This window comes from Eptesicus fuscus, chromosome 14 (genome assembly GCF_027574615.1).
Source record: "Eptesicus fuscus isolate TK198812 chromosome 14, DD_ASM_mEF_20220401, whole genome shotgun sequence".
NCBI classification, from domain to species: domain Eukaryota; kingdom Metazoa; phylum Chordata; class Mammalia; order Chiroptera; family Vespertilionidae; genus Eptesicus; species Eptesicus fuscus.
In genome coordinates this window covers 43,594,339-43,614,475 of record NC_072486.1, presented here as the reverse complement: position 1 = coordinate 43,614,475, position 20,137 = coordinate 43,594,339, and the positions used below count along the sequence as shown (strand labels likewise).

Sequence of the window (20,137 nt, the reverse complement as noted above, 5' to 3'; positions counted from 1 at the left end):
TTCTATCTCTCTCTCCCTCTCCTTTTCTCTCTGAAATCAATAAAAAATATATTTTTATATATATTTATATATATATATGTATGTATATATATATATATAAATATAAATATATGTGTATGTGTGTGTATATATATATATATATTTTTTAAAGCATATGGATGATACCAGAGAATTAAGAAGATGTTGGTTAGGTTCAGATATTGATTTATAAATTACTTCAATTCTGAAAAGTTCTCATCAAATTTTTATTTTGAATAGCAGCCCAGACTTCACCTTCACCTGTGCTTTTAAACCACATTGATTCCATGCCCCAGACTATTCAATGTAATGCTTACTGTTCATAATGCCCATGATTTTGAACAAGGGTATTTGATGTTGTGCAATAGATTGGAGATGTGAAATAGATAAGTTCGTGTGTTAAATACAAGCTTGACAGTTGATTCTTCATGATCCCATCTCTCACCCATCCTAAGTTTTTGTTTTTTCATAATCCAAGTTCATTGTTTCTCCAAAATGTAATATTAGTAGCTACCAAGTACCTACTATATCATATTGACTATTATATAAAGATTTATAAACTTTTTAACCACAGGTAATATTTAAAATATTTAATAAACTTTATGGTACAAGCACCAACCATCACTAAAACCAGCTTCCCTAATGTTGGGTACAGAGATATTTGGAAGAATTCTTCATTCTCAAAAATCTTATCCCCTACAGATAGGTGAACTTTAGAAAAATAAACATTTTAGATTACTTGTGAAGTACAAGGCAAATTGGAAAGTCGTATGATGGATTCAGGCACCTGCTGAGACTCAGAGATGATGTAAGAACAGCACATACAGAGCTCACTATGTGAGCCACTCTCTCCAACCAGAAAATGTTTATTTTTTTCATCCTCGTATTGACTGAAAAATAATAGTAAAGGGGGGCAGCTTACAGCAGTTCAATTTTCCTAAGCTCATTAAAAGTGACTCTCTTCCCTGTTTTTAAAATTGGCATCCTTGGATGAAGTCAATTCTTCCTCATGTTCTCTCTTCTACTTAAGAAAGTAACATCATATAGAATGTACTTTTGTTCTCTAATGTAGACTTACAGCTTCTTCTGGCCACAGTAACCGAAGGTACATTAAAAACTATTTTTTTCTAAGGAAGGTCTCTTGCATTGCTAGATGTGTGATGTTTGGTTATAAAACCATAAAAATCTCCACTGTGTCCCGAGCATTAATTAAGAGGCTGGCTGTAGCTGTCATTAGTCAGGATTGGATTGGCATGGCCGTTCGGGGTCATCCTGTTTGCCGCTGAAATGTCACCACACAGTTATTACTTTGAGTCTTGACAGAATTCGTTTTATGTAAGGTGAAGTTTGTGGTGTGTTTTTTTTTTGTTTTTTTTTTAAGAGTCAAATGTAATTTCAAACACAGGAAATGTTAGCAGTGGTTCACAAAGAAACCAGGGGCTTTCAAGAAAAGGTTAGTTATTACATTTGTGTTTGTTGTTTGATTCCCCCAACAGCTGACATTGTCTTTAGTTTGTCCTACAAAAACATGTTACCAGTGTATCTGCAAGATGCATTTTAAAAACCAACTCTTGCTACTTCTCCAGAGGGTTCCACATTCTAGAAGTAACGACCCCCTCCCCTGTTGAGGTTGTTCTTACTGGATACTTCAACAACCAGTACTTGCTCAGTCCCCATCTCTGAGTTTGCATTTACTTTGCTTCAAAAGGCACATCCACTTTTCCTACACACTTCTCCCACACACTTTGCAAATAGATCCCCAGTTAAAAGGTTAATGTTTTAATATGTATCGTTATTAGATATTCTTCCATGACCTTAAAGGCCAGAAAAAAACAAAAATTCATTAACTGTGGCATTTCTGCAGCAGATCTTAATTTTTAAAGAAAGTCTGGAGCTAATTCTGACAGATGTTGCCATGACAACACTGCCGCCAGCAGCAGAGTTGTGCTGGGATCTGGCGGCTGAGGGTTTATGATGGGACTGCAGGCCATACCAGGAAAATAGATTGAAAAAGATGATTGAGATGAAGGTCAGGGGGAAAAAATATCCACAAAGTTTCTTATTAGAAAGGAAGCGCATAGATGTACCAAATGAAGTGTGTAATATGAGGTGCCACCTTTGGAAGGAACACCAGTGGAGGCCGGGGTTCCCTGGGGGAACTCACCCTGCGGTCATGCTGAAGGAAAACGACGGCATTCGGTGCTTTAAATACAGTCCGCGTGAAGAGGAGTTCGAGCTGCCAGCCTGTTTTTAATACAGGAATTTCTCTTGGGGCTGTAATAACCCCAGTTGTATCTTGGGCTTTTCTTTAGAATGGATCCTGAAGAAAAATGTGTAATTTTATACAATTGCTAGGATCTTCAGACAAGTCAAGAGCTCAGGTTGGATCCAGAATACGAGATGAGCAGAAAAAGCCAGGGTGGCCGGTAGCCACAATTCCCACTGTGACATGATCTTTCTTTGTTACATCCCAGTGGGACTCTGGGGGCCACTCCAGCTCCAACGCTAATTGGTGGAAGAATCAGAACTGAAACTCCGGTCTCCAGCTCCAACTCCAGTGCTACTGCCACTTTGTCACATTTCCCCACTTGTAAAATGCAAGCATTGGGCCCTCGCTGGTTTGCCTCCGTGGATAGAGCATCAATCCGCGGGCTGAAGGGTCCCAGATTTGATTCCGGCCAAGGGCACATACTTTGGTTGCAGGTTCGATCCCGATGTGCCTCTCTCACATTGATGTTTCTCTCTCTCTCTCTCCCCCTCCCTTCCATTCTCTCTAGAAACCAATGGAAAAATATCCTCGGGTGAGGATTAACAAAAGTAATAATAATAATAAAATAAAATGCATTGCGCTAGATGAGCCCCAGGGCCCTTCAGCTTTGGGAACATATTCACCTCTAACTTGTAAACATAGCTGTGCTGTCCAAATGCCGCATTTCTAAGCGTCCGAGGTTGTAACTCTGTAATACAATGGATGAAGCCAGGAGAAGATTGGGTCACCTTCTTTTCCATGTCCCCATTCTGTACATATCTTTCTAAACAATGAAGTCTGCGGGCCTCGTTGCAAAAATAACGTAGGGAAAGTCTACCCAGCCAATCTCTTCTCAATGTTTTTTATCATAATTTGCTATTAACTAAGAGGGATTTTTTGACATGCTTGCTTAGATGCTCAGATGCTACCTGTATTTGAGTGAAGAGAGATTTTACTTATAATCTCTGAATCTCACTTTAAGGAGCAGCATTCCCAGCGTGTAAGTGAATGTGCTGGCTGTTTATAGGAACACACTCGAGTTCTTTATCGAACGCCCCTTGTTGGTGTTGGGAGTTGCCAGGAGGAAGCAGCGGGTCCTTGGAGGCGCTCCAGGTCTCAGGATCCCTGTGGAACTCTGGTTGTCGACTTGGATGTGAGTTGGTGTGAAAAAAAAATCACAGAATTTAAAGTTAAATGGTTCCAATTCTGGTTTACTGGCTGCGTGAGTTACTTTAACTGTAAGTATTATTTGACTTGTCTAGGAAATGGGAATACTATCTAATAAGGTTGCTGGGTGAGTAATGTGCTGTAAATGTCAAACACCTGGGATATGCCTGGAAAGCTGTAGATTCACAGTAAATGTCAGTTTTCCTCACGGGCTACAATATATTGAAACTGTCAGGCAGAAGACTGGCTGTGGCTCAAGAAAGATCACATTTATTTTGGGGGTACATTGGTGAGCCCAGAATTTAGTCATCTTTCAGCTAAGCACCTCTGCCAAGAGCAATGGTCAGAAGACGGATGCTCTCTGCCTCTATGCCAGTGGTTCTCAACCTTTCTAATGCCGTGACCCTTTAATAGAGTTCCTCATGTTGTGGTGACCCCCAACCATAAAATTACTTTCATTGCTACTTCATAACTGTAACTTTGCTACTGTTAATGAATCGTAATGTAAATATCTGTGTTTTCCGATGGTCTTAGGCTCTACAGCAGCGGTTCTTAACCTGTGAGTTGCGACCCATAGAGCCTAAGACCATCGGAAAGCACAGATATTTACATTACGATTCATAACAGTAGCAAAATTACAGTTATGAAGTAGGAACAAAAATAATTTTATGGTTGGGTTTGTTTTTGTGACTTTTTTTTTTCATTTTAATGCTTGTCATTAAATATACAAAGGCAGTCAAAACTTCAATAGTACCATATTCTAGAAATATTAGGCAAGCCCGGGAGAATTTTTCACAAATCAAGGCACGAAATGGTTCTTAAAGTATGATAACTAAGCCTGGTATGGAGACGTATGTGAGATTTTCACCCATCCCCACCCGAGATACAAGACAGCTGGCACCGAGGGTCGTCCCCATGAGTGGAGAGGCAGTTTTCTGAAGCCTCTGGGTCACCTAGAGTGACACTCTCACACCAAGACAGCCTGTGACAAATATTTGGGGGATTCAAGACAGATGGTTGTGTGTAGACACCTGGTGAACCCACCCCACCTCCTATTCTGAAAGGCTATATGAAAGTCCCCAGAAGGAGAGTAAAATGGAACAAACATTTCCATGTCTACTTTAAACATCCGGCCTAGAAAAATTTTTACCTCATTTTAGATAACTACACAAACACATAAAATGTGTTTTAATTTTAGATAACAAACACATAAAAAAAAGCATAGGGCCTACAGAGAAAGGAATACAACAGAAGGAAAGCATTGCATAATAGATAGAGTCAAAATTTTCTTTAGAGAACAACAACAACAAAATTACCGAAAGTACAGCAGAAAAATTTGAAAATTGCCTTCCTTTTGTTATCAGCAAAATTCAAGAGGACCTTGATTATTTGAAACAAGAAATGAGAGATAAGGCAACCTCAATGAGATAAAAAGTTGCTTATGAGGTAGATGCGAAGGGATCTCAGTGATGACATACTGGAAATAAAATTTGCCTAAGAGTGGTGAAGAGCGGCAGCAACTGTGTGGTGAGTCACGATATGAGGACAAACTGGAGGAGCTCACCCAACACGAAGACGAAAAGCACAAGCAAAGGAGGTGGGTGTGGAGGCCGGAGACTGGGCGCAACTCCTGGATAATTCCTGCTCCTGAGGAAGAGCGCGGGGGAGGGAGTGGAAGCACAGTCGCCAGTGTAACAGAAGAAAACGTGCACCAGCTGGACTTCCCTGGTTGAAGGAAATCCTGCATGCAGATCCGGAGAATCACCAAAAAGGGGCAAAATTAATGAGACTAGCATCGAAATGCAGCCTTTAAAATTTTTAAATTTGAAGCTTGCAAAAAAAGTTCTGCAAACATCTAGATTGTGGAGAAAATGCACTACAAAACAACAATAATTAGACAGGCCTCAGACTTGTCCTTCCAATACCAAACGTCAGAAGCTGTCAGAAGGACATACAGATTTTTAGTGCAAAAAAACACATTTTAACAGTTCTAAAGGCAGTAGTCAATCATGTTTGAAAGCAGCAGGGAAACATTACCAAATATTTAAGGTATATAGCATCCATAGAACTCCTGAAAATCATTTTTTGAAGATGTATCATGATTGACTGAATGATGAATCCAAAATCAGTGTGGCCCTAAGCCAGTTTGGCTCAGTGAATAAAGCATTGGCCTGTGGACCATAGGGTCCTGGGTTCAGTTCCAGTCAAGGGCATGTACCTGGGTTGCAGGCTCCTCCCTGGCCCAGGCCCTGGTCGGACTTGTGCAGGAGGCAACCAATCAATGTGTTTCACATCAATATTTCTCTCTGTCTTTCCCGCTCTCTTCCACTCTCTCTAAAAATTAATGCAAAAGTATCTTCAGGTGAAGATTTTAAAAAATATATCAGTTTGGACAGATGGGAAGATGTGATGAAACAAATGTAGCAACATGTCAGTGGGGGATCCTAGGTGCTGGGTACTTGGATGTGTATTGTATGACCCTTTAAAGTTTTCTCTCTGTTGACTTTTTACTATAATAAAATTTTGGACAACCCTTCCCCAAAAGTCCTTACGTAGGACATCACAAAAAAAATAAAGGGAGCATGTTTAGTATTTAAATGATTTATTTTGAGTGAGACAAGGAAGGAGGGGGGGCGGGCAAGAAACATCATTAGCTGCCTCTTGCACACCCCCTACTGGGGATCAAACTCATAACCTGGGCATGGTCCTGACAGGAATCAAACTGGTGACCTTCACGTGCATGGGACGATGCTCAGTCAACTGAGCCACACAGGCCAGGGCTATTTAAATTATTTAAGTGTATAGCTATTATAATTGTTGTAAATATGGTTACAAACCAAGATTTTTCTCACAGTGTTTATAACAGTTCTAAGAACTGGAAACCAACTAGTTCAGTTATAGGAGAACTGTTAAATAAATTGTTAAATAGAAAAGGAAATAAAGTATTATATAGCTATTGGTAGAATTTTTCTACAAAACATCATCTACATGGTATAAAATAAATAGACAAATAAATCCCCTGTATGCATAGAAATGAATAAAAATAAATACCTCAAAATCTTACCATAAATTATTTCTTTTCTTTTTAAACCAATGGTATCATTTTTTAATCAGAGAAAAGACCTATTTTCAATTAAAATAACCTGCCCTGTAGCTAAGTATGGAATTTCATACTAGGGACTCTGCAGTTGTCATCTAGACCAGTTACATGAGTGGCAAGCTCCTTTTCAGGCATTGTTCAGAGATAATATTGCCAAGAAAGTAAAACAGTGAATAAGTAAAATGAACCAATAAATTAAATCCCAGAGATTACAGCTTCTCCTGCAGCCAATCACAGCTCTTACTTGTTTGGGGTCTCAACCCTTGTTGACTGGCTTTCAGGACACCATCTCCTGAGGGACTGACTGGTTGTGTTTCCCTGCTTTGCAGGATACTGAGGCCATTGTTGCATGGCATTAATTTCATTCCACTTCCAGAAAAATTTCTAATGCAGCTAGGTGTTTAAAAGGACTCTGACATGATTGCCATAACCCCATCACTTCCCACCGAGGACATTGTTGAAGCCAAGTGGTAACGCAGTCAGATCTGATTGAGAAAGTGAGAACCGCTCACCATCTCCAAGATGGGTCCCTCGCTGACCCTTGTGATTTGCAATAGTCTGGGACTTGGGCACACAAGTAAACAACATGTGCCTAAGGGCAGCTAGAAAATGTTTAAATTCCTCTTTGCATTACATGTTTTCCCCTATAAATATATTTGGCCAACAGATAGTATATAGTTTTGGCAGAAGATAAGATAATGGTGTATCTCTTAACATTTGGAGTGAAGAGGAAAATAAAATAACATTGAATAACAAAGGCTTGAAATACTTTGCGTGGTTTCAGTTCCCTGGTCTCCCTGGATAATATGTGAAAAAAAAATAGTCATTAATCATTATGTTTTTTCCTAGCAGGTGTAACATCTACGGTAGCAAGGAAAGTCTAGAAAATGTTTTTTCTTTTCTAAATCTACAAATAGCTAACAAATTGAAACACATAAATATAATAAAAGAGGAATAACCCTATTACTGAAATCTTTTTCAATCTTGCCTTGATTTTATCTAGAGTTAACACTTAATCTGAGCAAAAGGATTCTTGTTTACCATTGTATTTTAATGTTGTTCTATTATTGCAGTCAGTAAACATGCTGTGGAAATACTTCGGTAAGAGCAGGAAATGTGGCACAGATCCCAGGCATAAAGGGAGAATTGGGCACCACTGATTATCAGAGCAAAGCCGGAGGCAGAAAGAGGGAGGGGATCTAGGCAGTGGGCACGCCTCTCTTTCTGCAGGGGTCTATAGACTGTCAAACCTGACTAGAGAAATCAGAAGTCATCACTCATGGAGAAGGATGGAGGACTGTTAATTTCTTCCCTCCCCTAAGTAGGTTATTCAAATTGTTTGCCTTTTCCCCTCCCTAGTTAAGTGGCAGTTTCCTTGGCACCCTGACTCTACCAGCATTGTTAATGTCAATATTTTGGTGATTTTGATTTGCCATCATTCTTATCAACCGTTTTCCACATGTTCTATGCCCGTGTGTGTGTGTGTGTGTGCGTGAGAGAGAGAGAGAGAGAGAGAGAGAGAGAGAGAGAGAGAGAGAGAGAGAGAGAGAGAGAAATCAGGTCAATTGCTGACCTGCAATTGGCTCCTATGAGGCCAAGGAAAGTCAGAGCACAGAGAGACCGCGCACTTGGCCTCCACCTGCTGGTGGCTGGCATCACAGCAGCCATGCTGTCACGTGTATATCAAATCCAGCCAAGGATGCCTGTTTAAACCGTTTACCAAAGGAAAGATAGCATGTGTATCCTATGATAGTGAAATTTGATAGGATAAAGTTGATAGGTGTATAGAACGCTAGGGATAAATAAGGAATTCGTTGTTAAGATTCTATTTGTATGGAGAGGGTTAGAAAATTACCTTTGAGAACACCACCAGTGCTTCACAGAAATATATTGTCTCTGAAGCTTTATCAGTTGAGAATAAAATCCAATTACCAGTTGTATGTGCTTGGAACATATATGATAGAAGGATTTGCGTATAAGCACTTGGAAGAATAACCTATCAAATATGATGGTGGCTGCTTTCAGATCTGTGGCAACATGTATGTGCATGTGTGCACGTGGTGGTATTCACTGTCAGTTCATACTGTCTGCATGTAAATAGAGTCCATATGGTGTGAAGCTATGGAAACCAGTGGGATGGTCACTCCATAATATGATTTTCCAGACAGATAGAAATCACAAATAACTTAGAATTGTGGCAACACAACTTGCTTTTTGCATTTAAGGCCATAAGCCCATTGCATGTGCACTGTCTTTAGGTATAGATTCTGATGTGAAACTTGGCTAGGTCCTTAGGATCCTGAAGAAGCTTGTTGATTTCTCCAACAATAAAACTACAAGGAATTTTTCAGTGTTCTTGGAATTAAGATACCCTCCTAATTTATGTTCAACGGCAACATTAGCATTCATTAAAAGGTCAATGTTTATTTAAAACAAGAGGTGCAATTCTCTTAAATAAATATCTATTATGGAAATGTTCAGTCATCCACCAAATATAAATCCCCTGTTATCCCACTTCAATAATTATCAACATTTATAATTCATTTCAAATAAGCATGCCTCAGTTCAGGTGAAAGGATTACTTTTCTGAACCTAGGTACTTTAATGACAGGGTAGAAAAAGAGAAATAAATGCTACACAGTGGCTAGTGACTCTACTTTGGGTCATTGTACACTTTGGACAGCCAAATTCTCATAAGAAATTCTTATAAAAGAAGGAAGTAAATTTCTAAGAACATGAGTATTGTCCTAGCTGGTTTGGCTCAGTGGATAGAGTGTTGGCCTGTGGACTGAAGGGTCCCAGGTTCAATTCTGGTCAAGAGCACATGCCCGAGTTGCAGGGCTTGATTCCCAGTAGGGGGCATGCAGGAGTCAGCCAATCAATGATTCTCTCTCATCATTGATGTTTCTATCTTTCTCTCCCTCTCCCTTTCTGAAATCAATAATACATACATACACACACACACACACACACACACACATACACATACACACACACACACACACACACTCTGAGCGGCCAGATTATTATGATCTCTGAATGCATAATAATTTGGCCACTCAGTGTATATCCTATATAATAAAAGGCTAATATGCAAATTGTCCCCTAGCCCAGGAGTTCAACCAGCAGGCAGGCTGGCCAACTGCCCATGTCCCCTCCCCCTGGCCAGGCTGGCCGGACCCCACTCATACATGAATTCATGCACCAGGCCAGATTATTATGTGTTTAGAGATCATAATAATATGGCCACTCTGTGTGTGTGTGTGTGTGTGTGTGTGTGTGTGTAATTTCTTGGCCATAGCTGTTAACATAATTTTTAATCCCCAAAGTAAAATATTGTATTATAGAAAAGTGTACTCTGCATCAGGTTACTTTTACATAATCTATTACCTGTAAATTTGAGTCAGAAGAAAGGTTTTTAATGCTTTGCTATGAGCTGTAGGTGTGTGGTTTGTATTTTCCATCTCCCATTTCTGATGCCCATTCTGTGGGCACTCCTCACCTCCCTTTTCATATTCTGGGTTTGACAATTTAATATGTGCAACATGCGGGCTTTCCTGACTTAATAGGACAAACTGGGTAGAATTTATTTGGTAACGGAAAGGAATGTCTAATGTTAATCACATCAGAAAGCAAGATCAATTTTTGAAATATGTGCCCTGGGTACATTATATAAGATCAATCTAATACTCTGCTTCTTCCTCAGTCTTTCTGATTTGAGCCGCTCAAATCAGATCAGCCTCGCTGACTTGGACTCCACAACCAATTTGTTCAAAATTAAACTTCTGACTGTACTTTCTTCATTTCATTATTGCATGTTTTAAATACTACTTAACCTTCCTCTTTTGACTGATCCAACCCTAGAAACAAAATTTCCCTTTTTTTTCCTATTATACTACTCCTAGTAAAGGACCCAAAATCTGATTTGACTTTTGATTATAAATAAATATTTTATAGTAAAAATGATTTTTTGTTCATTCTCAAGAAGTTTCATGAGAAAACTCCCTAATCACCCCCCCCCCCCCCCCCCATGAATGTGATTTAGCTCCTGGGACCTTCCCCATGAAGATTTTCAAGTTTATGCTGAAATGCAGTTTTTCTAAATTCTGACTTTGCATGGTGAGGAGGCTTTTCTTGTGTGGCTTTGTTCCATGACCCAGGTGTTGGGGCCTGGCCCCTTTCATTTCAGGTGACAAAATAGAAAGGGCTAGTGGAGGGGACCCCCTCACACACACCTAGAAATCCATGTCTCACTTCCATTCAAATTCCCTTTGCTACACCTGACTGCAAGGAAGGCTGAGTGGGTGCCCAGGATAAAGAGGAGTCAGGCCAGCTGGTGTGGCTCAGTGTTTGAGTGTCAACCTATGAACTAGGAGGTCACAGTTCCATTCCCCATCAGGGCGTATGCCCGGATTGCTGGCTTGATCCCCAGTGTGGGACATGCAGCAGGCAGCCAATCAATGATTCTCTCTCATCATTGCTATTTCTCTCTCTCCCTCTCCCTTCCTCTCTGAAATAAATAAAAATATATTTTTAAAAAAGAGGAGTTGGAGTTTTGCCCAACAGTTGGCAGTCTGCTGGCTATCCCTAAATCCGGGGCCTTAGGACACTATAAAGAAAGCTTCATAATCTGATGAGCCTCAGCCGAGGGGGGAGAAGAGACAGGGCTGAGTCTGACTCTTACTGAGGCCCTGGAGACAGACACCTGTTGGTTCTGGTTTGCAGATCCCACCTGGAACGGATGCTGATGTGACTGATGCAACCTCCGTGCCGGCAGCAGAGGGCGCCCCAGCAGAGGAAGCAGAGAAGGAGATGGAGGCAGCGCTCCCTGCTGGGGAAGGAGCAAGTTTAGAGGAGCCCAAGGTTGAAACAGAAACTGCAGAGGTCCTAGAGGGTGACAGATGTCAACCAGAGGAAACGGAAGCGGCAGCGCCTCAGGTAAGTGCCTGGTGACGTGGAGGTGCTGGGGAGATGTGCCTGTTGGAATGCTCTGTCTACTGGTTAATGGCCATAATTCATGGATGCTGAATAGGTTTGTAGCCATTTTGTGACATGCTGCTCAGTATTCTGGGGTTCCATGCAAGCCCCCAGGGCTACGGTGACTAGGCTGAAATTAAGCACAGGTAGAGGTAAAGGAAACGATGCAGTAAAGTGATGGAGAAAAGAATGAAGCACAGATGACAAAAAGAATGGAGGCGGGAGGAAGGGAATATAATAGAATAATAGGGTGGCTGTGTGGATTATGTAAGAAAAAGGCCATAAAGTGCTTAGCCTGGTGCCAACCACATGCTGAGGACCCCAATATTAGTAGTTAAATCATGTTACTATGATTATTACTTTGTGGTTGTTATTATTGGAGTAACTCCAAATTCACCCCAAATTAGGCTTCTTTTACCAAAAGCCCATCCTTATGTTGCACCTTCAAAAGGAAAATGGGTCATGTGAGCCTTCGTACACATACGTGAAGCTGGGCTTTGCCCCAGGTCTGGCTTTCTTAGACAAGTGCTCAAAGGCAACACAGCCACCTAAGCCGTGACTGTGGAGCCTCAGGCCCAGGGGCCAGAGCAAGCACAGCTCTTCCAAACCCCGTGCTGGGATCCTCTCCCTTCTAGAAGGTAACAGTGAAGAGTGGGCTTAATGTATGCTTTCCATTCTTCTGGTTATTTTACTCATAAGAAATGTCCAGAAGTCTCTCCAGGGTTACTCGAAGTTTGAAACTGAAGTGCCCCTTTCCTCCCACTAGATACACAGCAAGTAGCATTGGTGTTTGGAGAAAGAACTCAGTTCTCTGCATTTTAATATTTTCTTGTCACCATGCCAGGAATATTTTTGTATATATTGTTACACTTGCTGAAAGAGTGTATTATTTTTCTCCAAATTGAAGAATGGAAGTGCTTTTGTCCACTGATGCCTGAGAGAATATAGAACTTATTATTATTATAACCTGAAAAGCCATAAATATCTCCAGACGTTCATTATGTGAGTTAAATCTCCCTCTCCCTCCTGGCTCTCACCTTTGTCAAAACGTAAGGGGGAGGTCTTGATCCTTTGGTCTACTTCCCCAGACAATGGAGTGTTGGAGTGGTTGGCGGGAGTCATAATCCCAGAAACTGACTGGGGTGTGGCTCTGACCATAATCAGCAAGCCTGGGCCACATCTGTACCAACAGGGTGGTTTCAGGCTCTTTGGGAGCCCCAGGAGGCTCTGGGAGAAAAGCAAGTGGGCCACGGCAAGAATGAGCCCATCCTTGGAATCCCACTGCAGTTCCTTACAGGGCTGTCTCCTCCACCGCCATGACTCCGCCCCCTCCCTGCAGTCTCCCATCCCTCCTCCCAGTTCACACAGAAACCTCAGTCTTACCAAACTGGATGATTGTTCAAGGATCCAGAAATTAATCCCACGAAGGTTCTCTCTCTCTCTCAGGAGAGAGGGACAGGAGGAAGGTCCTGCAAGGCGGAGGGCCCAGGGGCCAGAAAGCCTAAATCGGGTTTGGGGAACCACAGGCAGGTGGTTGAATGAGGGAGGTGGGGAAACTGGGCGCCACGGAGGGTGTGACGGGGAGGGCGTTCCCCAAGGACCACCGCGTTTTTCCTTCCCCAGGAGAAGGTCATCCCTGCTGTCATCATAGAGCCCGCTTCCAACAACGAAGAGGAGGGAGGACACGGAATAATGGCAGGTGCAGAGCCCAAGGAGGCGACTGAAGACTCGGCTCTTCCAGGCCCCACCAGTGAGATGCCCGAGCCAGCTGCTGAGCAGAAGGCCCCTGAGGACTCCCAGCCGGAGCCCTCCGCTCCGCCTGCAAGCCAGGCCCCTCAGGAAGTGCCTCCCGGCTTTCTCTACAAGGTCTTTCCATGCTTCACTTTTAAATCTGGTGGCCGATCGTCCTTCCTTTGCTTTGAGGCCCTTCAGCTCAAAGGAAACCTTTCGTTTCCCCATGTTTGCTTTTACTTTTTGCCGCACAGACCCTTTTTCTGTACTGCTTTCCTCTCCCTCCACATCACATTGCAACAGGGCAGGGTGTCTGTGCTGCGGGCAAGGGGACTACAGTGATGTCTTCCCACTTTTAGCCACGGATCGTTAAACGCTGTGCCCCTTGGTAGTGAGTGGGTTCCTGCCTTCCCCCTGAGTGCCCTCTGCTCCCCGCAGAGCTCCGTGGGGCCTCCAGCCCTGGGCTCACCTGCTCCCAGCTGGATTATGCACACCTCCGAGGGCAGGAAACAAGAGTCACCCATTCAACTCTGGCACCTGGTTACAGTGCAGGACACAGAGCAGGGAGCCAATAAGTATTTTAAAAGAAAGTGGATAAATATGTTAATGGACTTCTATGAAATGGGAGAGAGAAATGAGGCCAAAATTTGTGGGCAGAAGCTCTTGCTCAGAGAGGCCATCAAGTGGTTACATAGAACCTTCGTACACTGAAAGGTCCTTACAAAAATCAACCCAGCAGATACTAGAAACACAGGCTTCAACCACGTGTGACAGGCAGCTAATCCTCCGTAATAGAACATTGTTGGGGATTATAAGTCCCATCGTTTGATTTTACATGTCAAATTTCAGCTCTTGGTCTTTTAAGAAGTATTACATTTTTGTTTGTTTGTGGGGGCGGGACTGCCTCGTCGTGATCTTTTTCTTCTCTCTGCTTCTTAGGCAGTAACTGTTGCTGCATCCTATGGGGATGGGGTGGGTATAATGGATTTATGAATGAATTATGTGAAGAAAACACTAAGCCTGTGGCAGGTGAGGGCATGTGTCCCACTATGTTTTGTGTTAGAGAACAAGGAATCAGGATGGAGGGTGCCACTGGAGGCCGGGCCCGGCTGGGCCCTCTGACCTCCTCACTGACCACTTCACCCCTCTCTCTCTGGGTGTCAGTATTCTCATCAGAAAAAATGAATTCGGGGATAAGAGAGTAACTTCCAGCTCTGACATTTTATGATTCTACATGCAAACAACACATTTTAAGAGCTGATTATTTAATCTCATGGGTAGAGTCGAGGGGAGGGACACGGGAGAAATAAACCTGAGTGTGATTATAGATCGTTATTTAAGCTGCATAATGGGGCTCATTTTACTATTCTACTTTTTAAAAATTTTTCTATACTCAAAGTTAAATGAAATCTTTCAAAAAAGGGAACTAGAAATAGATTATCATGTTTCAAAGGTAGGACAGGGAAAGAAGGAAGTTTATTTACAAGAGATTGGACACAGGATTTGATTAAATCCTGATTTCATTATAACATGCAAGCAACGGTTTTCCCAATGCGACAGAAGCTGTGGTTAGAGGAACATTCAGCTAGGCATTTTTAGTTCAGGTTAAAAAACAAACAATAATAAAGCATCTGTGATAGATAATTACATGCAAATCTCTAGCAAAATTATGACGCATTAAACTTTAACTAATGCACAGCATTTCAGCTCTAGCAGAAGGTATTGCATTACTAAATATGCGTCCAAGTGGCCTCAGTTTCCGTCTGTAAGAATAGGATGTGTTAAGTAAAGAAGAGGATTTCCTTTCTGCCTTCAGGAGCCTTTTCCTCCCTTGGGGAGGTACAGGTCTCCCTTTTTATCAGCTTGGAGATGGTATTGAGATGCCTGCGGATCATCTGACTGCGAGAGTTTGACCTGACCTCTGTTTTTCTTCCTAACATTAGTCAGTTCTTTTACAACCTTGCAGGTGGAAGCACTGCACGATTTCGAGGCAGCAAATTCTGATGAACTTACCTTACAAAGGGGTGACGTGGTGTTGGTGGTCCCCTCCGATTCGGAAGCTGACCAGGTAAAGGGTGAGATTGGAAAGTGCTGTAAGCTCTGTTGGTTTTTTCCTAAGGTTCATTTGGGCATAGTGACTTCCTGAAGCCGTTTGCATTTTCTGAGATGCTGCAAGGCCACTCTGAGAAGGATTTAAGGGCTTATGACCACAGTACATCACAAAATTTAGGTTAGGGATGCTATTACATTGTTTATTTTTTATACAAATAGATGACCATTTCTTATTATGTGTCCACTTTCTAGAATGTCTCTCCGAAATTAAGTCTTCAAGAAATGCAGACACTCTTTTAAAATAGTGTTCCATTGTTTTCCAGTCTCTACACAGCTAATACTGTGAAAAACAGGAAAATGTGACTAACTGATTAAAGTTAATCAATAGAAATGTGTCCTGGGATGGTCTAGCTTTTGGAATTTGTAGTGAGAAATTTAAAGCAGTCATTACATTTTCCTGACTGATTTTAAGAACTTCTCGGCATTATGTTTTCATCATCCTATATAATAAAAGACCAGCGACTGAACAGTGGAATGACCAGAATGACCAGTCGCTATGACACACACTGACCACCAGCGGGCAGACGCTCAACGCAGGAGCTGCCCCCTGGTGGTCAGTGTGCTCCTACAGTGGGAACGCCACTCAGCTAACAGGATGAGAGGCGCTCCCAAAGCCACCCCCCCACCAGCGCACGAGTTCCATGCCCTGGGCCTCTAGTCCTATATAATAAAGAGCTAATATGCTAATTAGACCGAAACAGCAGAATGACCATCCAGATGACATTCTGGATGAAGCCAGGGCTGTGAGGGCCGGCCAGGGCTGCAAGGGGCTGCAAGGACCAGCCAAGGCAGCTGAGGCTGTGAGGGCCGAGCCCCTTGCACAATTTTCGTGCATCAGCTTCTAGTTTCAACTATAATGTGCTTAGGTCTTTTTTTTTCATACTTTTCTTGCTTGAGGTTCACTGAGCTCCTTAGACTTGTATCCTGGTAATTTTCCACTACATTTGAAAGATTTTCAGCTGTTATTTCTTTTTTTTTTTTCCTTTCTTCTCTTTATCACACGTCAATTATACATATGTTGGACTTTTTATGTCTAAGACTGTTATTTATGTCTAACACTGTTATTTTTTTGTCCAGTATTTTCCTCTCTGGTACTCTGTTTGGGTAGTACAGTGACCCTTTCTTACACTACTTTGAACCACTCAAATTGCCCTAAGGTTGTCCTGTGACTTTTTTAGTTAGGATATTATCTACATAGTTCTATAATTTCTATGTTGTTCTGTTATGTAGTTTTCATTTCTTTACTGAGATATCCTATCTGTTTTCATTATTACCATCTTTTAATTTAAGTACATGACTATATTTGTAATGACTGCTTTAAATTTCTCAGTGCCTATTCCAAAAGCTAGACCATCTCAGGACACATTTCTATTGATTGACTTTTGTCAGTTAGTCAAATTTTCCTGTTTTTCTCACCTGTAGAAATTTTCTTACAGTGGGTAATTCATTATAGAGTCTGGATTCTGTTTTCTATCTATGAAGATTACTTCTTCTAGCAGGCATTCAAACCACTGGATAATTACCTTGACTCCATGGAAGTTTGTTTTACTCACTTTGTTGGAGAGGGTCTGTTTCAGGTTTGCCGTACTCTTAGGATAAATTCTTAATCCTGGGCCATTGTCTCTACCTCTAAGACATGCCCTATCTGGAATTTCAATAGAAATTCTTACAGGTTTATCAAGCCCTCTAACTTGATGGCCTCTAAATTCTGCCTCCCCACCACTCATTTGAATCTCTACTCATCTTTTCCAGCCTTCCTGCTTTCCCAAGGCCTCTTGGGGGTCCCCCTTATGCATTCATAGTTTGGGGGCAGCTCAGGATTTTATAGAAGCTTCTCTGTATATTCGGGGACTTTCCCAGTATATCTCTTTTTTCAAGATATCCCCCATAAAAGTACAGCTGCTCCTCAAATCTATCCTCTGAATGCCCTGCATCACACAGACTGAGGAGCACCCTCGGGGGGAAGGCTGTACTAGCACAGACCCCACCTGCGCAGCACCCTACTTTCAAGAATTAAATTGTCTGATTTCTGCCTGCTTTCGGTTACTCTCAATGCCTTCAAATGGTTGTTATATAGGTACAACCCCTTTATTTATAAGAAGCCCATTATATAAACTTACATTTTATAGTATATATTTTGTAACAAATAGTCATTTCTATATTAAAATAGTTGCATATATCTATACATGTGTATATTAGGTCTATAAAAATATATAGGTTTTCTGTTGCTCATAATTGCTCTGTGCAAAAGCATTTGTCTGATACAAGCTATTTTACCATTACCAAAACTGGAAATTCTTAGTCTACCACATATTTTAAATAGTTAAAATTTAATTTTCTATTTGCCTCAGCTAAAGATTGATACTGGCTAATAATAGCTCACTTTACTATATAAATTTTATTTCAGGATATACATATTACAATATATCTTTTTATTACATTTATTTTTATTGAGAGTATTACAGATATCTTGATTATAGGTTTGTGCCAATCCTTTACTTTTATTCTTTGTTGAAACAATTTTAAAGTACTTGACTCTACTTGGCGCCATTAGATTTTTCACTTATTGTAAATAAAGTCAAATATAAAATATAGACACTTGCAGAGAAAAACGTGGCCTTTTGTATGCTTACCCAATAAATTTAATTAAAAATAAAATAGAAAGAAAATATTTAGTTATCACCTTTTACTTTATGTATAACTTTGTCCTTCACACATATAACATCATAATTTTAAAGAGAATAATTTTTGTCATCACCTAGGATATTATCAGTTATTTTATTGTCAATTTTTCCCACTGTTATTTTTTCTGCCTTCAGAAATTGGCCTGTCTGAATGCTTATATTTCTTGTCTTTATAGCAGCATCAATTTATAGTCTCAGATTATATCACAAGAGAATGTATTCAGCTTCTTTAATTTTTGAGTTCCCATTTATCTGATGTACTTGAGCTTCATTGGGAATTGGTTCAGATTAAATCTGGACATCCTTCATCTTAAGAGGGATCTCTTTCATGTATTGGTTAACATAATAAATATAGTCATGCCCCACTAGCTTTGCTTTGTATGATCTGTATGTTCATGTTGTTCCTTCAGCTCAGCTTTTTCCATGTAGGATTGGCTTATCTTCATAGGCCAAGGGCAGACGGCTACCTCCGTTTCTCAGTTTTACATGTCATCTCCCATGCTGTATGACCACACACGGATGGGTTATTTATCCTTTCTTTGACTAAATGTCTGCAGTTCCATAAAATAGATACATGTTTATAAGCAGTAATTTATAAAGAATATACAAATGTTTCCAACAAGAATATCATGACAACAAACTGCTTTGTACTTTATATAAACTTGAAAATGTAGATATTATAACAGCAACCATAACACAACAGTAACATCAGGCAACTTTTCTAGCCGTTACTATTTGATAAGCCCAGTATGTGGTGGTTTATTTAGGTTACATGATGTGAGCTGGGGAAAGAATGACAGAGTTGTTTTTTATTAGCAAGTGGTTCAGGATGAAATTCAAGAACTTTGATGGCCTTGTTAGCACTCTATTCTAACCCAGGGGTCTTCAAGCCTTTTTTTCACTGTGACCCACAGGGCAAGAAATGTTCCTGTGCATGACATCTTTTCACATGTGTCCCTCTCTTTGTGCTGGCTATCATTCCTTCTTAAAAAAATATGTATATATTTAATTGATTTTAGAGAGGAAGGGAGAGAGAAATAAGGCCAGAAACATCAATGATGACAGAGATTATTGATTGGCTGCCTCTGCATGCCCCGTACTGGGGATGGAGCCCACAACCTAGGCATGTGCCCTGACTAGGAATCTCCTGGTTCATAGGTCAATGACCAGTGACCTCTTGTTCATAGGTCGACGCTCAACCACTGAGCCACACTGGCTGAACTTTGCTGCTATAACTCTAACCCTTTTCTTTTCCTGAACAACTCAAGTCATAATCCAGTTGCCATCAATCAACTATAGTTTATACAAAATTATAATATTAATAGCAACCTTCAGTCAGCCTTCCCACTGACCTCAGCACAGCAGTTGACATGTAACGTAACATGTTGGTGCAGAGCCACAACACTAACTACACAGATTACTTTGTTTAACTGTTGGCAGTGCAGGTTTTCCCCGTGGCCAGACCGTGAAAGCCCTGTCTTTGTCTTGCAGGATGCGGGCTGGCTGGTAGGAGTGAAGGAATCAGACTGGCTCCAGTACAGAGACCTCGCCACCTACAAAGGCCTCTTCCCAGAGAACTTCACCCAGCGCCTGGAGTAGGGCCAAGAGTATTGTAGGAAGAGCCTGGTTTTGAGGTTTTTAAACCTTCATGAAAACCTGAAGAATTCACTTCTGCTATTACTCTCTTAATGACTTGCAGACTGATGCCAGATACAGGTTGGAAGGATATCTCAACGGAGCATGTGTGCAAAAAAAAGTGTAAGAAAAAAAAAAAAGCAAATGAAGGCGAAAGTCCTCACTGGTTCCCCTGTGATTCAGAACAAGTTTGTTTGTGCTTTGTCTGAGCTGTGGAGACTCTTGTACTTGACCCCCTCCCACCCACCAATTCTAAAGTAGCTTTCTCCAGACCAGAACCTTAACTTTTGGCACCAAGTGTGTGGTATTACGTGCTGCCCTGCAGAAGACGTGCTGAATTATCCTGTAGTGCAAGATGGTTTCATTCCCCGGGGCAGGTGTGCCCACGTGCCACGCTCCTTCTCTCTCTCTCTCTCTCTTACAAGTTTACTGTGTTTAAAACGAAACTGCTGCAAAAGTTTTCAA

The 20,137-nt window shown here is 41.3% G+C and overlaps 1 protein-coding gene across 2 annotated transcripts in view; it reads left to right on the top strand.

Moving 5' to 3' along the window:
* AMPH (amphiphysin) overlaps positions 1-19,770 on the top strand; it is a 150,449-nt gene extending 130,679 nt beyond the window's left edge. For both annotated transcript variants that reach the window (XM_008150270.3, XM_008150261.3), the window contains 4 exons: positions 11,259-11,471; positions 13,134-13,376; positions 15,208-15,309; positions 19,529-19,770. In XM_008150270.3, coding sequence (XP_008148492.2) covers positions 11,259-11,471; positions 13,134-13,376; positions 15,208-15,309; positions 19,529-19,636 — 666 coding nt within the window. In that variant the 3' untranslated portion in view covers positions 19,637-19,770. The remainder of the gene's footprint in view (positions 1-11,258; positions 11,472-13,133; positions 13,377-15,207; positions 15,310-19,528) is intronic.
* Positions 19,771-20,137: the final 367 nt, after the last annotated feature.